The following is a 20,545-nucleotide window of genomic DNA, read 5'->3' on the forward strand; positions in this document are numbered from 1 at the left end:
TACTTGGTACGAGAGACTTATAACTGGTTTTCAGTGTCTCCAAAGCACAGGGAGGCCTACAAGGCCATATATGAGACCATCAACTGTGGGGAGAAACCTTTACAGATAAAGGCCCAGTGAACACTGCTACATGGCTGAGGTTTTATACTCCATGTACAGTGATCCTCAAAACATATTGTATCTGACTTTTTAAAAGTCAGTGCTGGGTGAGGTACAGTTGGCCATCAAGACTTTTGAGGGAGAGCAAGTAGATCCTCTTAAGCTACTTGACAGCTTGGTTAGCCTGATCAAGTCTGTGAGCAGCAGGGTGCTGAATCCACTGGCAAATGTTGATGTACTCAGAGGGCCAATAGATGGATACATCAGTCCCAAACCGTACCTTGGTTACCTTTTTGAGACAAAGGCAGCTGAGCTCCACCTTGCACCTGAGGATGAAAACAATGTCTGAAAGCGGTGTGTAGCCTTCCCCATCTCCCTCACGAATGAATTGAGGGTGAGACTGCCAGACAACATCACTGCAGTACATGTCACTTTTCAATGTGGAGGAAACTCTAAAGCACAATAAGAGTTCTGGAAAAGTAGAAAAAAATAGCCAAGCTCCTTGGCTACTCCCCTGCAGATAGACAAGATTGTCCAGCAATGACTTGCCATCCATCTTAGTAAATGGAATGAGACAAAAAAAAAAACTGGGCTTCTGGAGTGAGATTTGGAAGTTCAGGGATGCAGCTGATAACAACCCGTTTCAAGAACTTGCCATGGCTGCTGTGTCTGTGTTGTCCTTACCACACTCGAATGCTGAAGTCGAGAAAGTATTCAGCCAGATGACTGTGGTAAAAAGCAAACTTAGAAATTGGATGTCCTTGCAGACCCTTAACTCCATCCTGTACATTCGATATGGACTGAAGCTGTCTGGTGAGGCTTGCTATGAGCACCAGCTGCCTGATAATGTTTTGTAGCTTTTTGGCACATCAGCTGCTAACTCATTTAAGTCAGCTCCCTCAGTTGCTGAACCTGCCATAGAGAGCCTTGACCAAAATGATGATGACCCACTCTTTCTGTGAGTCAGCACAGCCTGTGTGTGTGTGGAGGGGGGTCTGGGGAAAAAATAAAAAATAACCTGAATTAGGGCCAGACTAGTTACCATAATTTTCTCACATTGCCATTGACAGTTTTTTCTATTGTCTCATTTTGGTCCATTTAGATTGTTAATGTAGATTGTATACAAAAAAATGTATTAAAAAAATTATGGTTAAAAATGTTCATGTTTTACTGTGACTTGTTGTAGGCTCCTAAATTGACCATAAGGTTAAAAACCAAACCAAATTAAGAACTAAACTAAAAAACTAAAAAACGAAGTAACTCCGCCAGAGTGTCTCTTTTGAGTCACGTTTGCCGGTCCCAAACCCGGATAAAGGAGGAGGGTTGGAATTGTGACATAAAAAAAAACAAGAATCGACAGAAGAAAGTTAATTTGTAGTTCTAAACATATTTAGGGTGTTTTTTACTTACTTTTTGTCTCTCCCACTACGTTATTCCTCTCTCCTACAGCGTCCACAATTACATTCACATGGCCAATTATGCAGATTAGGTGATGGCGTCATTTAGCGAATTTTAGGACAGCCAATAGCTACTTTCCTTACTGAGGAGTTGGCAACACTGAAAGTATGCAGTTTATTAGGCTACAGATGAAAAGTTATGATGTACTTCACAGTATGGTGAAAGTGCACGTTGATGAGCTTGATGCTCCTTTCCAATAAATATCGAGGGTCATATAATAATTTCCCCTCATCCATTTACTCTTGCTGAATGAACGAACGAGGTGTTTCAGATCGTTACACGTCTGTACAAGCTGTGTCTCAACGTTACAATTTTGAACACGACCTTGCTTGGACGCGTCAGCTCTTTGGTCAAGTTGCAAAAAGTTCATTGAACTTTCAACCACAAGTAGATAACAACAACCTAGCTGAGCCATCATGCTAACAAAGTGAAATGGAGGAGGAAAGATCAAAACAACACTGTTTTAATCCAGTGTTGACTCCAGGTAATCGATAATGTTTTGCATTTATAAAGAAACATCTACGTGTCAACGTGTGGTTATCTAGCTAGTTAACTTAAACTAGCTAACGTAAGCTAGCTAACGTTAGCTATCTATCCGCCAGCTGTTTCGAACAGTGAGTGCACATTAGCTTGATAACTTGTATCATAGTCCCCAGTTTATTTGGCTAGATAGCTAACTAGAACACTTAACTTATTTTTGTTGTCTAACTAGTTAGCGAACGTACTCATTTGAGGCAGTGTATGGAAGGAGGTAGCTAGCTAACTAACAAGTTGCTAAATATTTTTTGTGGGACTTATTTTTGCCTGGATTCAGTGAGTTTCTCCGTGATGCAGGATAACATTTGTTTTTCATGTAGCTAACTACCACATTTTTGTAGATTTGTTAACTTTCACTGACTGTTCTAGTGCAGCATCGTTGAAAATGTCAGATGTATCAAACCTTTATCAAGATATGATACATTTTGTTAATGTGTAATAGCAGTAACGTTATCTGTCAATATCTTCAGATCCAGGGGGGGAGAAGCCCGTTCGAGAAAGGCCGGATGAACCGATCGCTGTGGCAGTGATTGGCAGGCAGCTGACTGAACCAGGGCGCTTTGCCTACGCTGGGCTCTGTGGGGTCTCCTTGGGCCAGCTATTTCCTGGACCTGAGAACAGGTACCGTACTGCAGGGGTTACCAAACTGTTTCACACGGGCCCTTTTCAGCATTGGGGAACATCCCCCCGACGCACATGCCACTTCTATTTCTATGGGCACTAGTACTGTACATGACAAACTGTTCACATCCCTCTTGTTGGTGGAGAGAATTTTGCAGTTTTAAAGCAAATGTTCCTGCAATTGTATGCATTTTGCCATGTCTAATGTGTATTCATGTTATATTTGAGTGACAAATTCGAACAATATCTATGGGCTGAAAAACATAAATAAAAAGTTATAAATATCTCTCTAAGGTATCCAATGACAAACATGACAAGAGGAACTGATGATGCACTACCCAATTTCGAAATTGTGTGCTACTATTACAACTCTGAGGAGTAAATTTAAAGCAAGACTGCATTCCTTAAAAATAAAAATAAATATATATATATATATACACACACACACACACACACACACACACTACCTTGTTTTTGAAAGAAAAGCAATTTTTTTTGTCCATTAAAATAACATCAAATTGATCAGAAATACAGTGTAGACATTGTTAATGTTGTAAATGACTATTGTAGCTGGAAACGGCAGATTTTTTTTCAATGGAATATCTACGTAGGCGTATAGAGGCCCATTATCAGCAACTATCACTCCTGTGTTCCAATGGCACGTTGTGTTAGCTAATTCATGTTTATCATTTTAAAAGGCTAATTGACCATTAGCAAACCCTTTTGCAATTATGTTAGCACAGCTGAAAACTGTTGTTCTGATTAAAGAAGCTATACAAGTGCTGCAGAGATGGTTGTCCTTCTGTAAGGTTATTTTAATACATTTGTTGATATGAATATGAACGTCTTGCTGGCTTTGCCTAAACTTTTGTCCTCTGATCGTTGTACAGGTGTTTCCGGGAGCAGTACCTGGAGGGGCTGGTGCAATGGCTGGGTCTGGACGAGTCAGTGATGCCCGTCATGGGGGCCTTTCTAGCAGGCCTGGGATTCGAGGGCAGCGACACCTTCCTCTCTATCCTTCAGGCTGAGCCACTACTGTCTGCAGGTGCCACTCCCATCACACAGGTGGGTTCGGTCACTGCCCTGCACATATCTAATCAAATGCTGGAATGATTCATCAGTGTATTGGTGATATGACCATGCTCTCTCTTTTTTGCACAAGTGATGCATGTAACTTATTATGTTTGTGGCCCAGCACTTCAAAACAAAGTAATCTTTGGGCATACTGACACTTCTAAGATCATTCACAAGTTCCTTGTGTCATTTTCTCTCACTCACAGGACCTTGTGTCTTTTTCCGTCAAAGATGGTAAGTAGCTTACATGAATTAATTAGTAGTTGGCCTTCATCATAACTGGAAAGTTCATAAAGTACTAAATTCATAAAGTACTGAATGTGACCAAAACATACTTTGTCCACAGGCCTGTACGATTCCAGATCACGAGTCCTAATTCGCCATGTCAGCTGTCTACTGCGAGTGTCCCCTCAGCAACTGGAGGAGTTTGAGGCGACGCTGGGCGAACGACTGAGAGAGGGAGTGGTGGAGACCGCGTAAGTGAGGGAGAGAAGAATGAATAAAAACGAGTTTCCCTAGTCATGAAGATGTTTAACTAGATAAAATGTTTAACTACGTAGGCGGCAGTACGATTTTTGCATGGGTAATTACATTCAGTTTACTCTCTTTTATGTGTCATTGCTTTGCCTCAGGACTGACTACAACAGTAAGTTTGTTTATCCTTTATGGTCTACTTGGTTTGATTTTAGTATGGAATGACCATGTGGTGAAACATTTAACCATAAACTGTAGTATTTCCGTCACATTGTAAACATTGTCTTTGAGTAGCCTATATGAATGCACCAATACATCTATTGTTTATAGACCATTATGTATCTCACTGTATATTCAGATTGTCTTCTTTCTTTTATCTCTCAGAGAGGAGTCATCTCGGCGACAGACAAAAGAGAGAGGACGCAAATTACGACGCTACCTCCTCATTGGCCTGGCCACTGTGGGCGGAGGAGCTGTGATTGGTCAGTGCTTTTACTTGGGCCAATTGCTAGTATGAGAGGCAACATTGAGAAATTCCCCCAAAAATGTATTACTCACTCATTAGAAAATTATGCCATTATTTAATGTACAATTGAAGTCAGAAGTTTACATACACTTACGTTGGAGTCATTAAAACTACTTTTTCAACCACTCCACAAATTTCTTGTTAACAACCTACAGTTTTGTCAAGTCGGTTAGGACATCTACTTAGTACACGACACAAGTAATTTTTTCAACAATTGTTTACAGACAGATTATTTAACTTATAATTCACTGTATCACAATACCAGTGGGTCAGAAGATTACATATACTAAGTTCACTGTGCCTTTAAACAGCTTGGAAAATTCCCGAAAAATGATTTCATGGCTTTAGAAGCTTCTGATAGGCTAATTGACATAATTTGAGTCAATTGGAGGTGTACCTGTGGATGTATTTCAAGGCCTACCTTCAAACTCAGTGTCTCTTTGCTTGACATCATGGAAAAATCAAAAGAAATCAGCCAAGACCTCAGAAACAAAATTGAAGACCTCCACAAGTCTGGTTCATCCTTGGGAGCAATTTCCAAACGCCTGTAGGTACCACGTTCATCTGTACAAACAATAGTACGCAAGTATAAACACCATGTGACCACGCAGCTGCCATACCGCTCAGGAAGGAGACGCATTCCGTCTCCTAGAGATGAACGTACTTTGGTGCGAAAAGTGCAAATCAATCCCAGAACAACAGCAAAGGACCTTGTGAAGATGCTGGAGGAAACGGGTAACGAAGTATCTAAATCCACAGTAAAACGAGTCCTATATCAACATAACCTGAAAGGCCGCTCAGCAAGGAAGAAGCCACTGCTCCAAAACCGGCATAAGAAAGCCAGACTACGGTTTTCAAATGCACGTGGGGACAAAGATCGTACTTTTTGGAGAAATGTCCTCTGGTCTGATGAAACATAACTAGAACTGTTTGGCCATAATGACCATATTTATGTTTGGAGGGAAAAGGGGGAAGCTTGCAAGCTGAAGAACACCATCCCAACCGTGAAGCATGGGGGTGGCAGCATCATATTGTGTGGGTGCTTTGCTGCAGGAGGGACTGATGCACTTCACAAAATAGATGGCATCATGAGGATGTGAATATATTGAAGCAACATCTCAAGACATCAGTCAGGAAGTTAAAGCTTGGTCGCAAATGGGTCTTCCAAATGGACAATGACCCCAAGCATACTTCCAAAGTTGTGGCAAAATGGCTTAAGGACAACAAAGTCAAGGTATTGGAGTGGCCATCACAAAGCCCTGACCTCAATTTTATAGAACATTTGTGGGCAGAACTGAAAAAGCGTGTGCGAGCAAGGAGGCCTACAAACTTGACTCAGTTACACCAGCTCTGTCAGGAGGTATGGGCCAAAATTCACCCAACTTATTGTGGGAAGCTTGTGGAAGGCTACACAAAACGTTTGGCCCACGTTAAACAATTTAAAGGCAATGCTGCCAAATACTAATTGAGTGTATGTAAACTTCTGACCCACTGGGAATGTGATGAAAGAAATAAAAGCTGAAATAAATAATTCTCTACTATTATTCTGACATTTCACATTCTTAAAATAAAGTGGTGCTCCTAACTGACCTAAGACCGGGAATTTTTACTAGGATTAAATGTCAGGAATTGTGAAAAACTGAGTTTAAATGTATTTGGCTAAGGTGTATTTAAACTTCCGACTTCAACTGTAGGTGTGACGGGCGGGTTGGCGGCGCCACTGGTGGCGGCGGGGGCATCGGCCGTACTAGGGGCAGGAGGGGCGGCTGTTCTGGGCTCAGCCACTGGCATCGCCATCATGGCCTCCCTGTTTGGAGCAGCAGGGGCTGGCTTAACTGGTGAGATCACTGGGAGATGAAGGGGCTTTGGCAGTGTATGAAGATAGTTGGTCTCGTTTTTTATTGGTGATAGTTTGTTTACTTTTTACATTTTTTGTTTGAGATCAGAATCCCTTTCCTTTGATCATTTGCATTATTTTCTCACTCGCTCCATCTCTGTCTCTCGCTAGGCTATAAGATGAATAAGCGGGTGGGAGCAATAGAGGAGTTTGAGTTTCTGCCACTGAGCTCAGGGAAGCACCTACACCTGACTGTGGCTGTGACTGGCTGGCTCTGCACTGGAAAATACAGTGAGCAAGCATAACCTCTCACCAGTCTCACTTTAGAATTTACCATCAATAATACTAACATCAAACTGTGTCCACATACACTGACTGCCACTTAAAAACTACCAAGGTCATCTACTGTACATACTTTATAAACCCATGGAGGCAAAATGTAGGAGAATCTTGATGGAACAGAAAGCTGCAATGTTATTCATAACACCATATGATATCGGTAGCAAATTGAAAAAATGCAACTGATATAGATTTTCCATATCGGTGTCCATCACTATTACAACTAATAGTTTCATGAGACGCACACTTACCGGTATCCACTTTGCTGAACTCCCGCTTCCTGTCCTCTCTCCCACCCTCAGGTTCGTTCCAGGCTCCTTGGTGCAGTCTGGGTGCGTGCGGGGAGCAGTACTGTCTGGTGTGGGAGTCTCGTTTCCTTAGGGACCTGGGTTCCACCATGGCTGCTCTTCTCGACGGCCTGGTCAGCATGGTGGCCCAGGAGGCCCTTAAGTATACCGTGCTGTCAGGTAGGTAATCACACCACGCCTCCCCATCAGAACATGCCTCACCCCAGGCTATTTTATTTTATTTTTTAAATGTAGAGTGGAATTCCACTAAATTGTACACATTTTTATTTACTTTATTTAGACAGGCATTGAAATGAGAGGGAAGACATAGAGAGGGATACATTCAGAGAAGCTGGTTGAACAGATGATACCTTATGTTGATCTTTTCAAGGGGAGGCATATTTTTATGGGTTATAATATCTTGTGCTGAAAATGCCATCAATAGGGATGACACGTCGTGATGCGGAGGCTTGTCTGATAGAACGTCGGCAACAGCTGTTAGAAAGAAGCCTGAGGGTTCCTTTGATGTTTGTGTGGGTGGAAATAAGGGGCCATGTGAGTTTATATGCAAGCAATGTGACTGAGTTAAATGAGCCTTTGTTTGGTTGAATGGGATTTTGTAGTAGGCTACACCATTGAGAATTCTTTCTGGTTTCACCCAGGAGTTCAAGGACTAACTTTGAACATGCCCCTCACTCAATTAATCCTGCACTGTAGAAACAGTCTAAATACATTTTTGTTTAAAGTAAAACTTTTTCCATGAACATAGCAAGTTTGATTGTTGAATTCTAACCAGCATCCTAAATTGAGTGTTGTCCTCCAGTGTCATAGATAGCCTAGTAACCCTCCTACTGAGAAGCTCTTTCCCCTACTTGTCCCTGTCTAGGTATTGTGACTGCTCTTACGTGGCCTGCCTCTCTGCTTGCGGTGGCCAGTGTTATAGACAATCCCTGGTCTGTGTGTCTTAGTCGCTCAGCCGAGGTGGGAAAACACCTCGCTCAGGTGCTGAGGAGTAGGCAGCAGGTACGCTTCTCACTACTGATAACAGCTGCCACCACACACCAGCATGACCGCTCAGTAGGATTCAATCCTGTTGAAACAGGGATCTCTTGTTAATTACATAAGTAAATACGTTTAAGGATGGATTAAATATAGATTTACAGTGCCCTCTAATTATTGGGGCAGTGAAGCATTATTTCTTCTTTTGGCTCTATACTTCAAAGGTGTGGATATTAAATCAAACAATGACTGAGGTTAAAGTGCAGACTGTCACCTTTAATTTTAGGGTATTTACACCCATTACAGGTGAACCGTTTCGATATTACAGCACATTTTATACATAGTCCCCCCCAGTGGAGCAAAAGTATTGGGACAAATTCACTTGTGTATCATTATTCACGATTCATTCAGGATTATCTGTAATCATGGTAGCATCTACTTTAATGTAGAACTGTTTAGAAACATATTCTATTCTTATTTACAATAAAAGTGACTCCAAAATGATACAGTACATTATTTAACATTCATTTCTGTTGGGCACAAAATCATCTGAAACAACCAAAACAAAGAGTTGCATGCTATGAATATGGGAACATATACTTAACTTTTTACTACACAAGTGAATTTGTACCAATACTTTCTGATGTACAAAAACTGCTGTAATTTCTAAATCCTTCACCTGATATGGATGAAAATACACTAAAATTAAAGCTGACAGTCTGCACTTTAACCTTATAGTCATTGTTTGATTTCAAATCCTAACTTTTGGAGTATAGAGCCAAAATAAGAAAAAATTCTTCACTGTACAAATAGTTACGGAGACACTGTAGCTGTAATTGGGGCTCGGCAATACATCAAATTATTACAAATTATGTGAGACGTATTTGAAATATCGTGATATCGCAATAATGGAGTTTTATTTAATTTTTGTATAAGCGTTAATGTCCACTTGTTCTAATGTCTTTTTGTCTCGTCTCCTTCACTTCTGCTGTGGCTGTGCACCTTCCCATTTACACACACACACACCAAGCCCCTGCCACTCACAACAACAAAGAAGAGAGATCACTTCTTCCTCTCTGACAAACGGTTTCAACTTGCTATTTGCAATTGAGGTTTGGACCAACAGAATAGTTCATATGGACACCGAAAGACATTGAGACATTATTTTACTTTAAAATAACTTAACCTTTTTAACAATGCCCTTTTTCTGTCTCAACTCTTCAAATTGCACTCAGAACTGACACTACTAAAACAGGAGCATCAATTAACATTGGTTCTGGAAAATGAATACTCAGTTTGAACAAAGTGGACAGGCTAGCATGCTGTTCAAACAGTTGGAGATGGACAGAGGGGTGTGTTCATAACAGTTCAGCTGTTCTACCTTGTTAGCTAGCAAGCAGTGTGCATTAGTCTCCTGAGTGGCACAGCGGTCTAAGGCACTGCATCTCAGTGCAAGAGGCGTCACTACAGTACCTGGTTCCAATTCAGGCTGTATCCCATCTGGCCGTGATTGGGAGTCCCACAGGGTGGTGCACAATTGGCCCAGCGTCGTCTGGGATAAGCCGTCATTGTAAATAATATTTTTTTTCTTAACTGACTTGCTTAGTTAAATAAAGGTATTTTTCAGTGAGATCTGCTATTGGCTCCTTGATTTGTCGCTAGATGGTGTTTTTCCCGTGACGACGTCACAGCACCAATTTGCCTTGCTGCAGTCCCGGATATAGATTTTCACCCCCACCCCTTCTGCTTCTACACCCGTGTGTGCGAAGTTGCTGTGACTTCTGTTGCACAGACAGCTTCACCTGCTCTCATTTGTGGCAGAATTGAGTGGGGAAAGTTGTTGAATACTTTTCAAAACCATAGTAACCCTTGGTGTCATAACTCCCCGAAGGCAGCCTGAAAAGTAATTGAATTTGTTGCTAGAATCTTTAACCAATACAAGTTGCTGGAGGAATATGAAAACTCGCAAAATATATCGACAACGTTGCTAATTTGGCTTAACTTGAAATATGAAGATGAGCTGGCTACTCACGAGCACGTGGGCTTGTGCTTGAGAGATTGTTTGAGACCTGTTATTTTTTTAAATGCCTGCTACAAGAAGTTAGTCGTTATTAGTGAATGTGCATTATGCATGGTTCTGGTTAAATTTGAGACAAAAAGGACATTTTCATAGCCAGATCAGTGATTTTTGCAAAAATCCTGGTTTAAACCATTTTAATAAAAATAATTAAATTATTAGTGGGTCTTATGGTTGTGGAAGGATTATTTATCCTAGGTATAATTTCACAAGCACTGAATTCATTAAATTATTGCAGACTGTTTGAAATGCAGTGTGTAAAAATGTAACAAAATGTAAAAATATCGTGAAAATCCTGTAAATTAAAACTAAATCCAGATATGATTTTTATGCCATATCGCCGAGCCCTAGCTGGTTTTGTCATTGGAGTTTGAGTATTCACATTGAAGGTTTTACAATGGACATATCTTTATACAACTAAAGTTAGATTTTATAGATTTTCTGCTGTAGATGTGTTTACAATTATCTGGATTTTGAAAGCCTGTGTCATGATGTTTGTTGTGTCAACAAATCAGCATGGGTGTTTTTAAAGGGAAAGCGTCCTGTGAGTCTCATTGGCTTCAGTCTTGGAGCGAGGGTTATCTACTTCTGCCTTCAGGAACTTGCCAAAGATCAAGGTAGAGCAAGCACACTAAACCCTTGCCTGACTTTATACATACTATAGAGTGTAACAAGCCTAACAATCGTCAAATTGTATTGTTGCATTTAACTGAAATGCCTTCAAAGAATTTGCATAATCATCTAGGTATGCTTTTGATCTATTAATCAAAATATTCATTTTTGTGAGATTTTTAAGATACATGTCACTGCTTCCACACACACACACAACTGCAATACAGAACTGTTCAAATGAACAATCTCTCTCTTCCTATCCTGTTGTACATGGTCTCAGGTTGTGAGGGCGTGGTGGAGGATGTTGTCCTATTGGGTGCCCCAGTAGATGGCACTGCCCAAGCCTGGGAGAGAATGGTCAAGGTGGTCGCTGGGAAGATAGTGAATGGATACTGCAGGTGAGAAAGATATCCCATCTTACCTTGGGGGTGAGATTGTTGTCTGGGTGATGCAAAAAATGTATACAGCAAGTTTTGAATTTGAGCTATTGTCAATTAAAAATATTAATGTATATGACCATTTCGAAATTATAAAAATGCATTAAATATTTTCATATGCATGCATTCTTTATCTACTAGGAATGGCATAAATAAGCATATAAATTATTTAGTCTCTTCATTGATAAAGGTAGCACATTCATGATATAAAGGTGCTGTGGTTTTTATTAATTGGTCCATCAACCTGTCAGAGGGGACTGGCTACTGGGATACGTGTACAGGGGTTCGTCGGCACAGCTGTCTGTTGCAGGGCTTCAGCCAATCAGCTTGAATGATCGGCGCATATTCAACGTGGATCTATCTTCTGTGGTGAGTTAGACTATTGTACCTCAATTAGTCATTTCCAAATGAAAAGTGGCAGCTTTTACATGACATTACATGACACTAGGTTTCAGCTTAGTCTATTTATTTTCTATCCAACACAGCATCATTGTGCTTTTGTTATTGCACTGACTGTTGTTGTTTAGCGCATGCTGCTTAACAAAATGATTTGCCTGAAGTCAATGACTACCAGGTGTAAGCAGAGGGAGAATTCACACATCACTGTGCAGTACCGACTCACCTGGTGATTTTTATTTTTTATTTCACCTTTATTTAACCAGGTAGGCCAGTTGAGAACAAGTTCTCATTTACAACTGCGACCTGGCCAAGCTGGAGCAAAGTAGTGCAACACAGAGTTACACATGGGATAAACAAATGTACAGTCAAAAACACAATAGAAAAATCTATATACAGTGTGTGCAAATGTAGTAAGATTAGGGAGGTAAGGCAATAAATAGTGGCGAAATAATTACAATTTAGCAATTCAACACTGGAGTGATAGATGTGTAGAAGATGAATGTGCAAGTAGAGATACTGGGGTGCAAAGGAGCTATAAAAATAAAAAAACGATATGGGGATGAGGTAGTTGGGTGGGCTATTTACAGATGGGCTATGTACAGGTGCAATGATCGGTAAGCTGCTCTGACAGCTGATGCTTAAAGTTAGTTCGGGAGATTTAAGTCTCCAGCTTCAGTGATTTTTACAATTTGTTCCAGTCATTGGCAGCAGAGAACTGGAAGGAAAGGCGGCCAAAAGAGGAGTTGGCTTTAGGGGTGACCAGTGAAATATACCTGCTGGAGCACGTGCTACGGGTGGGTGCTGCTATGGTAACCAGCTGAGATAAGGTGGGGCTTTACCAAGCAAAGACTTACAGGTGACCTGGAGCCAGTGGGTTTGGCGACTAATATGAATCGAGGGCCACCCAACGAGAGCATACAGGTCGCAGTGGTAGGATAGTATATGGGGCTTTGGTGTCAAAACGGATGGCACTGTGATAGACTACATCCAATTTGCTAGGTAGAGTGTTGGAGGCTATTTTGTAAATTACATCGCCAAAGTCAAGGATCGGTAGGATAGTCAGTTTTACGAGGGTATGTTTTAGAGGTCGACCGATTATGATTTTTCAATGCCGATACCGATTATTGGAGGACAAAAAAAGCCGATACCGATTAAATCGGCAGATTTATTTAACTTTTTTTATTTATATATATATATATCATACACACACACATTTTTGTAATAATGACAATTGCAACAATACTGAATGAACAATGAACACTTTTATTTTAACTTAATATAATACATAAATACACACACGCACACAGCTCTGAAGTGACAATGATACTGAAGAGTCTGCTTAGGAGACGAATACTCTCAACTGTTTGAATAAAAATAGAGTTTAAGTTACCTGTGATGAATGTTGAAAACAAAAACTTTAATTTCTATATGCAGGAAATCCTATTTTAATAATGGGCATGGTAAGAATTGACAACCAAAGTGCGAGTCATAATTCCCATGACACCTAGCAAAATCTGAAAAGCGGTTCCTTCATTTATTCCATAGGATATTTTTAGATTCACTTTTTAAAATAAGGTCTATGTTTCGTGTAGGCTTACATCACGTGCTAATTTTATAACTGTGTAGATATCCATAGGACAAGGTAACTCTGATCAATATTGGCTAAATAAAAGCGAAGATTTAAAAAAAATGTGGATTTATGAAAATATGTTGACAAACATTACCTTATCCTAGTGAGATTTACACGGGTATCAAAACGTCGAGGCGGTTTAAGCCTGCACGAAACACAGACCTTATTTGAAGTAGATCAAGACATTCTCTATGGAAGACATGAACGGTAAAATAACGAAGGAACCCCTTTCAAATTCAGCCGCAAGTTATTACAGGAATTATAACGCGTCGACTATTTCTCTCTAAACCATATACCTTTGACTAATCCGGAAACTATCACCTCGAAAACAAAACTTTTATTCCGTTCCGTATTTTATCTAACGGGTGGCATCCATGAGTCTAAATATTCCTGTTACATTGCACAACCTTCAATGTTGTCATAATTACGTAAAGTTCTGGCAAATTAGTTCGCAAAGAGCCAGGCGGCCCAAACTGTTGCATATACCCTGACTCTGCGTGCAATGAACGCAAGAGAAATTACACAATTTCACCTGGTTAATATTGCCTGCTAACCTGGATTTCTTTTAGCTAAATATGCAGGTTTAAAAATATATACTTGTGTATTGATTTTAAGAAAGGCATTGATGTTTATGGTTAAGTACACATTGGAGCAATGACAGTAATTGATTGATTGTTTTTTATAAGATAAGTTTAATGCTAGCTAGCAACTTACCTTAGCTTACTGCATTCGCTAACAGGCAGGCTCCTCTTGGAGTGCAATGTAATCAATGCAAGATTGGATCCCCCGAGCTGACAAGGTTAAAAATCTGTCGTTCCTAGGCAGAACGTTCCTAGGCCGTCATTGAAAATAAGAATGTGTTCTTAATGTATGTTTTTTCAATATAGTTTAATCAGATTATTTGAATTTTTTCGGGAGTTTTGCCGTGTTCCGTTCTGTGACTTTTTTTACTTTGGCCAGTCGACCAGTACATATGCTAAATGAAGAGGGAAAGTTGCCATTATGAATGGATTGAACGACTCATCAGGACTAAGGACACATTGATCAACATTCTGATGAAAGATCAGCAATAGTAAGACCCAATTTACGATGTTATTTCATATATCTGTCGTGCATGTGAACTGGTCGCGGGCGCCCAGCTGGTTCTGGCTGGCGTGGCTATGCTAATTTAGCGCTACATTTTGTTTTCGCTATAAAACATTTAATAAATCTGAAATATTGTTTGGATTCACCAGATGTTGGGCTTTCAATATCTGTACGCTGTGTATTTTTCTGAAATGTTTTAAGATAAGTAATTAGTTATATGACGTTGGTCTCTGTAATTGTTCTGGCTGCGTCAGCACTATTTCAGATTGCAGCTGCAATGTAGAACTGTGATTTATACCTGAAAAATGCACATTTTTCAAAAAAAAAACTATGCTATACCATAAATATGTTATCAGACTGTCATCTTATGAAGTTGTTTCTTGGTTAGTGGCTATATATATTTTTATTTAGTCGAATTAGTGATAGCTACTGACGCAGGAAAAAACTGTTGGAGTAAAAAAATTGTGTCTTATGCTAACGTGGTTAGCTAATAGATTTACATATTGTGTCTTCCCTGTAAAACATTTTAAAAATCTGAAATGGTGGCTTTATTCACAAGATCTGTATCTTTCATCTGGTGTCTTGGACTTGTGATTTAATGATATTTAGATGCTACAATTTACTTGTGACGCTATGCTAGCTATGCTACTCAGTGGGGGGGGAGTGGGGGGTGATCCCGGATCCGGGTTGGTGACTCGTTAAAGGTTAAGATGATATGGTCACATGTATCAAACAAACTTCGAGACGGAGATAGTTTTCATCCGTAACGGCAGCAAAACAGTAGACAATCGCACCTCCAAATAGCGCGAATCAGAGAACCGGAAGTTGTCGGTCACGCCAAAGAAATAGGTCTTATTTCACGTCAGTACAAGGTAAACAAAAAATTTCTCCTCTGACGTCCTCTTGACACCCAGAGGAAGACGAATGAAGTGTGTTTCGGGTCATAGGTGGCGTGACCATATATAGGCAGAGCGTTGAAGCGAGCATACACATCTTGCATTCTTCTTCTTGGTCAGGGAAAGTGCTGTCAAATGACTTCTGTTTAACTCAGAGACAAAATTGAAACGGTTTTAGAAACTATAGATTGTTTTCTATCCAATGGTATTAATTATATGCATATAGTAAGAGCAATAATTGAATAAGAGGCAGTTTAATCTGTAGAGGAAATTATGCTAATGCGAAAACAGCACCCCCTATAGTGGCAAGAAGTTAACTAGGCAAGTCAGTTAAATAAAGATTTTTAAAAAGGTGTTTAAAAAAAAAAAAATACCGATTTCCGATTGTTATGAAAACTTGAAATCGGCCATTCCAATTAATCGGTCGACCTCTAGTATGTTTGGCAGCATGAGTGAAGGATGCTTTGTTGCAAAATTCTAGATTTAATTTTGGATTGGAGATGCTTAATGTGAGTCTGGAAGGAGAGTTTACAGTCTAACCAGACACCTAGGTATTTGTAGTTGTCCACATATTCAGAACCGTCCAGAGTAGTGATGCTAGACGGGTGGGCGGGTGCGGGCAGCGATCGGTTGAAGAGCATGCATTTAGTTTTGCTTGCATTTTAGAGCAGTTGGAGACCACGGAAGGAGTGTTGTATGGCATTGAAGCTTGTCTGGAGGTTTGTTAACACAGTGTCCAAAGAAGGGCCAGAAGTATACAGAATGGTGTCGTCTGCGTAGAGGTGGATTAGAGAATCACCAGCAGCAAGAGCGACATCATTGATGTATACAGAGAAAAAGAGTCGGCCTGAGAATTAAACCCTGTGGCACCCCCATAGACTGCCAGAGGTCCAGACAACAGGCCCTCCGATTTGACACACTGAACTCTGTCTGAGAAGTAGTTGGTGAACCAGGCGAGGCAGTCATTTTGAGAAACCAGGGCTATTGAGTCTGCCGATAAGAATGCGGGGATTGACAGTCGAAAGCCTTGGCCAGGTTGATGAATACGGCTGCACAGTATTGTCTTTTATCGATGGCGGTTATGATATCGTTTAGGACCTTGAGCATGGCTGTGGTGCACCCATGACCAACTCGGAAACCAGATTGCATAGCGGAGAAGCTATGGTGGGATTCGAAATGGTCGGTGATCTGTTTGTTAACTTGGCTTTTGAAGACTTTCGAAAGGCAGGGTAGGATAGATATAGGTCTGTAACCGTTTGGGTCTAGTGTCTCCCCCTTTGAAGAGGGGGATGACCGCGGCAGCTTTCCAATCTTTAGGGATCTCAGACGATACGAGAGGTTGAACAGGCTAGTAATCGGGGTTGCAACAATTACAGCGGATAATTTTAGAGAGGGTCCAGATTGTCTAGTCCAGCTGATTTGTAGGGGTCCAGATTTTGCAGCTCTTTCAGAACATCAGCTATCTGGATTGGGTAAAGGAGAAATGGGGGAGGCTTGGACAAGTTGCTGTGGTGGGTGCAGAGCTGTTGACCGGGGTAGGGGTAGCCAGGTGGAAAGCATGGCCAGCTGTAGAAAAATGCTTATTGAAATTCTCGATTATCGTAGATTTATCGGTGGTGACTGTGTTTCCTAGCCTCAGTGCAGTGGACAGCTGGGAGGAGGTGCTCTTATTCTCAATGGGCTTTACAGTGTCCCAGAACTTTTTGGAGTTAGAACTACATGAAAAAGCTAGCCTTTGCTTTCCTAACTGCCTGTGTATATTGGTTCCTAACTTCCCTGAAAAGTTGCATATCGCTGGGGCTATTCGATGCTAATGCAATACGCCACAGGATGTTTTTGTGCTGGTGAAGGGCAGTCAGGTCTGGAGTGAACCAGGGGCTATATCTGTTCTTAGTTCTACATTTTTTTGAATGGGGCATGCTTATTTAAGATGGCGAGGAAAGCATTTTTAAAGAATAACCAGGCATCCTCTACTGACGGAATGAGGTCAATATCCTTCCAGGATACCTGGGCCAGGTCGATTAGAAAGGCCTGCTTGCTGAAGTGTTTTTTTAGGGAGCATCTGACAATGATGAGTGGTGGTCGTTTGACTGCGGACCCATTATGCACGCAGGCAATGAGGCAGTGATCGCTGAGATCCTGGTTGAAGACAGCAGAGGTGTATTTAGAGGGCAGGTTGGTCAGGATGATATCTGTGAGGGTGCCCGTGTTTACAGATTTAGGGTTGTACCTGGTGGGTTCCATGATAATTTGTGTGAGATTGAGGGCATCTAGCTTATATTGTAGGACGGCCGGGGTGTTAAGCATATCCTAGTTTAGGTCACCTAACAGTACAAACTCTGAAGATAAATGGGGAGAAATTAATTCACATATGTTGTCCAGGGCACAGCTGGGGGCTGAGGTGGTCTATAACAAGTGGCAACAGTGAGAGACTTATTTCTGGAAAGGTGGATTTTTAAAAGTAGAAGCTCGAACTGTTTGGGTACAGACCTGGATAGCATGACAGAACTCTGCAGGCTATCTCTGCAGTAGGTTGCAACTCCACCACTTTGGCAGTTCTATCTTGTCGGGAAATGTTGTAGTTGGGGATGGAAATTTACGGATTTTGTGTGGCCTTCCTAAGCCAGGATTCAGACACGGCTAGGACATCAGGGTTGGCGGAGTGTGCTAAAGCAGTGAATAAAACAAACTTAAGGAGGAGGCTTCTGATGTTAACATGCATGAAACCAAGGCTTTTGCGTTTACAGAAGTCAACAAATGATAGCGCCTGGGGAATAGGAGTGGAACTAGGGGCTACAGGGCCTGGGTTAACCTCTACATCACCAGAGGAACAGAGGAGGAGTAGGATAAGGGTACGGCTAAAGGCTATAAGAACTGGTCGTCTAGTGCGTTGGGGGACAGAGGGAAAATAGGAGCAGATTTCTGGGCGTGGTAGAATAGATTCAAGGCATAATGTACAGACAAGGGTATGGTAGGATGTGAGTACAGTGGAGGTAAACCTAGGTGTTGAGTGATGGAGAGAGGTTTTGTCTCTGGAGGGACAAGTTAAGCCAGGTGAGGTCTCCGCATGTGTGTGGGGTGGGACGAAAGAGCTATCTAATTCATTTTGAGTGGGACTGAAGGCTCTACAGTGAAATAAAACTGTAAAAACTAGCCAAGACAGCAGTAGACAAGGCATATTGACATTAGAGTGAGGCATAAAGCAATCACAGGTGTTGATAAGGTGTGATCCTTTCATCCTCTAAATGCCCATTGTAGCTTCATGATGCTACAGGCCTCAATGCCTCCACGGCCTTGGGAATGGAGTTAGAGGCCAAGCTATTGAGATCTGAAAACGTTTACTATTGAGCTGCCGGGAGGCATTGATTGCGTGAGTTCTTCAGCAGACTGAAGGTTGAGAAGACTTCTAGCTACACAATGGCTGTGTTCAATAGTACATTTCAGTTGGTGTCAGGCAACCTTGTACTTTCTCTTGTTTGCCAATACTGTCTCTAAAACCTTTTATTACTACAACATAGACATGTATTCATAATACACCATTTATTTAAAGTTGAAGGAAAACTATGTTAAGGTAACTGCAGCTTGTACTGTCAGTTCACAACCAGGCTTAGGTATTCAGCCACCACCCCCATGGACTTTTGACAGAAAATCCTCATGGTAGATTTTAATTTAATTTTAAATGTAACCTTTACTTAACTAGGCAAAGGACAACTTGGAGAGCATTACAACCTTGACATGTGTTGAATAGGGTTGGGATGATACCAGTATCGTGGCAAGGAAACAGAACATGAATCATCATTAAGTTGTTATCCAGAGCACATGTATTTATTTTCCAAGCTATAGCACACAATATTTTACATACAGCAGGTTTTTAGACGACCAGAGAGTTTGGTCTGCATCGTGTTTTCATTTTTGCCATGAAAAAATATTGCGACACTGGTTTTGTCCTGGCCCTAGTGTTTGAATGGAAATGATGGAACTCTACAGCATTATGTTTTACAGTTGTTTGCGGGTTATAAAGTGGCCTATTCATGGCATAACTTCAGTTACCACAACGTGAAATCTAAAGTGTAACGTAATTTCCAGTTATTAAAACAAGTCCATGGTGTGTTTTTAATTTCCATCGGTAAAAGGGTGAAAATGTGTCCACAAAGCCCACTTTTCCTTCTTTGCACATATTCAAATGATTTTAAACCCCCCCCTCCCCTCCCCTCTTCTTTTAGGTGAAAGGTCACTTGGACTACATGCGTCAGATGGATACCATCCTCGTAGCAGTGGGCGTGCCCACCAGAGAAGTTCCAGGAGCTGGGGGCGGACCTCTTCAACCACTCACTATGACCGAGAGAAAACTGGACATAGCCATGGTCCAATCAGTACAAGGGGATGTGGCTGAAGAGCAAAAACTGGTTGGTTCTTCGGCTGGAGCAGATGAGACTTGCATGGGTGAGGGAGGGCAGCTGGAGGAAATAGAGGATATGGGAGACGGTTGGGATATCCCCGACATATCAGATCTGTTGGACTCGCTAAACGAGATCGATGTTGTTACAACTGAAAACATTCTTGGGGGCAACCTGCAACAGAGTTCTGAGGGGAATGCCACTCATGAGGACAACTGTGCACCTTCCCATCTAGAGTTTGACGGATGGGGAAAAGAGCTGGAGGAGGAATGGGGGGAGGGAGTGGAGGGGATAGAGACTGACACTGAACACACGTCCTGGAGTTGGGAGGACACACACTGGACTCCCGAGCACAAACACATGGGACCAAACAGGCGGACATAGGACGTTACAGGACCAACTGCCTCTTCTCAACTTGAATTACCAACAACATCCCAATCGTGTGTGGAAAGACCTCCTTTACCTTCACAGCACACTCAGGTGCCAGAACACTCAGCTAAGTCGTCAGTACCACAAATGTTAAAAAAAATATTTTTTATTTATTTAACTATGGCAGTCTAAGTTTTGTCAATCATTTCATTTACAAGTTAATCTGAAAAAAAGTGTTGCATAATGTATAGTGTGTTCAAGTATTGTTGGTTTTATGTAGGCAGGATGTAAATTGAAAACATTTAATTACAAAACATTGAATTATAGACATCCCCCACTTTTATGGATATAAAGACAATGCAGCATGAATGAGTTCTAACTATATTCCTGA

General features: G+C 41.2%; 1 protein-coding gene across 2 annotated transcripts; it reads left to right on the forward strand.

The window, feature by feature from the left end:
- The first annotated feature begins 1,765 nt into the window (after positions 1-1,765).
- On the forward strand, positions 1,766-20,538 carry tmco4 (transmembrane and coiled-coil domains 4). 2 transcript variants are annotated; one of them, XM_039008225.1, is made up of 14 exons: positions 1,766-2,041; positions 2,565-2,715; positions 3,606-3,780; positions 3,996-4,023; positions 4,136-4,265; positions 4,648-4,745; positions 6,484-6,627; positions 6,798-6,917; positions 7,268-7,432; positions 8,139-8,275; positions 10,861-10,945; positions 11,221-11,338; positions 11,629-11,746; positions 19,612-20,538. In XM_039008225.1, the coding sequence occupies exons 1-14, from the start codon at positions 1,990-1,992 to the stop codon at positions 20,167-20,169; spliced, it is 2,079 nt and encodes a 692-aa protein (XP_038864153.1). In that variant the 5' UTR covers positions 1,766-1,989; the 3' UTR covers positions 20,170-20,538. The 2 variants fall into 2 exon arrangements, with proteins under 2 accessions (XP_038864153.1, XP_038864155.1); XM_039008227.1 differs by lacking the exons at positions 8,139-8,275; positions 10,861-10,945 and having other exon boundaries at positions 1,767-2,041.
- The last annotated feature ends 7 nt before the right edge of the window (positions 20,539-20,545 follow it).

The sequence above is a fragment of the Salvelinus namaycush genome, chromosome 14 (assembly GCF_016432855.1).
Source record: "Salvelinus namaycush isolate Seneca chromosome 14, SaNama_1.0, whole genome shotgun sequence".
NCBI classification, from domain to species: Eukaryota; Metazoa; Chordata; class Actinopteri; order Salmoniformes; family Salmonidae; genus Salvelinus; species Salvelinus namaycush.

Coding starts and splice junctions, on each gene's coding strand:
- tmco4 (XM_039008225.1), top strand. CDS start 1,990: ATGGAGGAGGAAAGATCAAAACAACACTGTTTTAATCCAGTGTTGACT. Junction 4,266..4,647: donor GAGGGAGTGGTGGAGACCGC/GTAAGTGAGGGA, acceptor TTTATCTCTCAG/AGAGGAGTCATCTCGGCGAC. Junction 11,339..11,628: donor ATAGTGAATGGATACTGCAG/GTGAGAAAGATA, acceptor TCAACCTGTCAG/AGGGGACTGGCTACTGGGAT.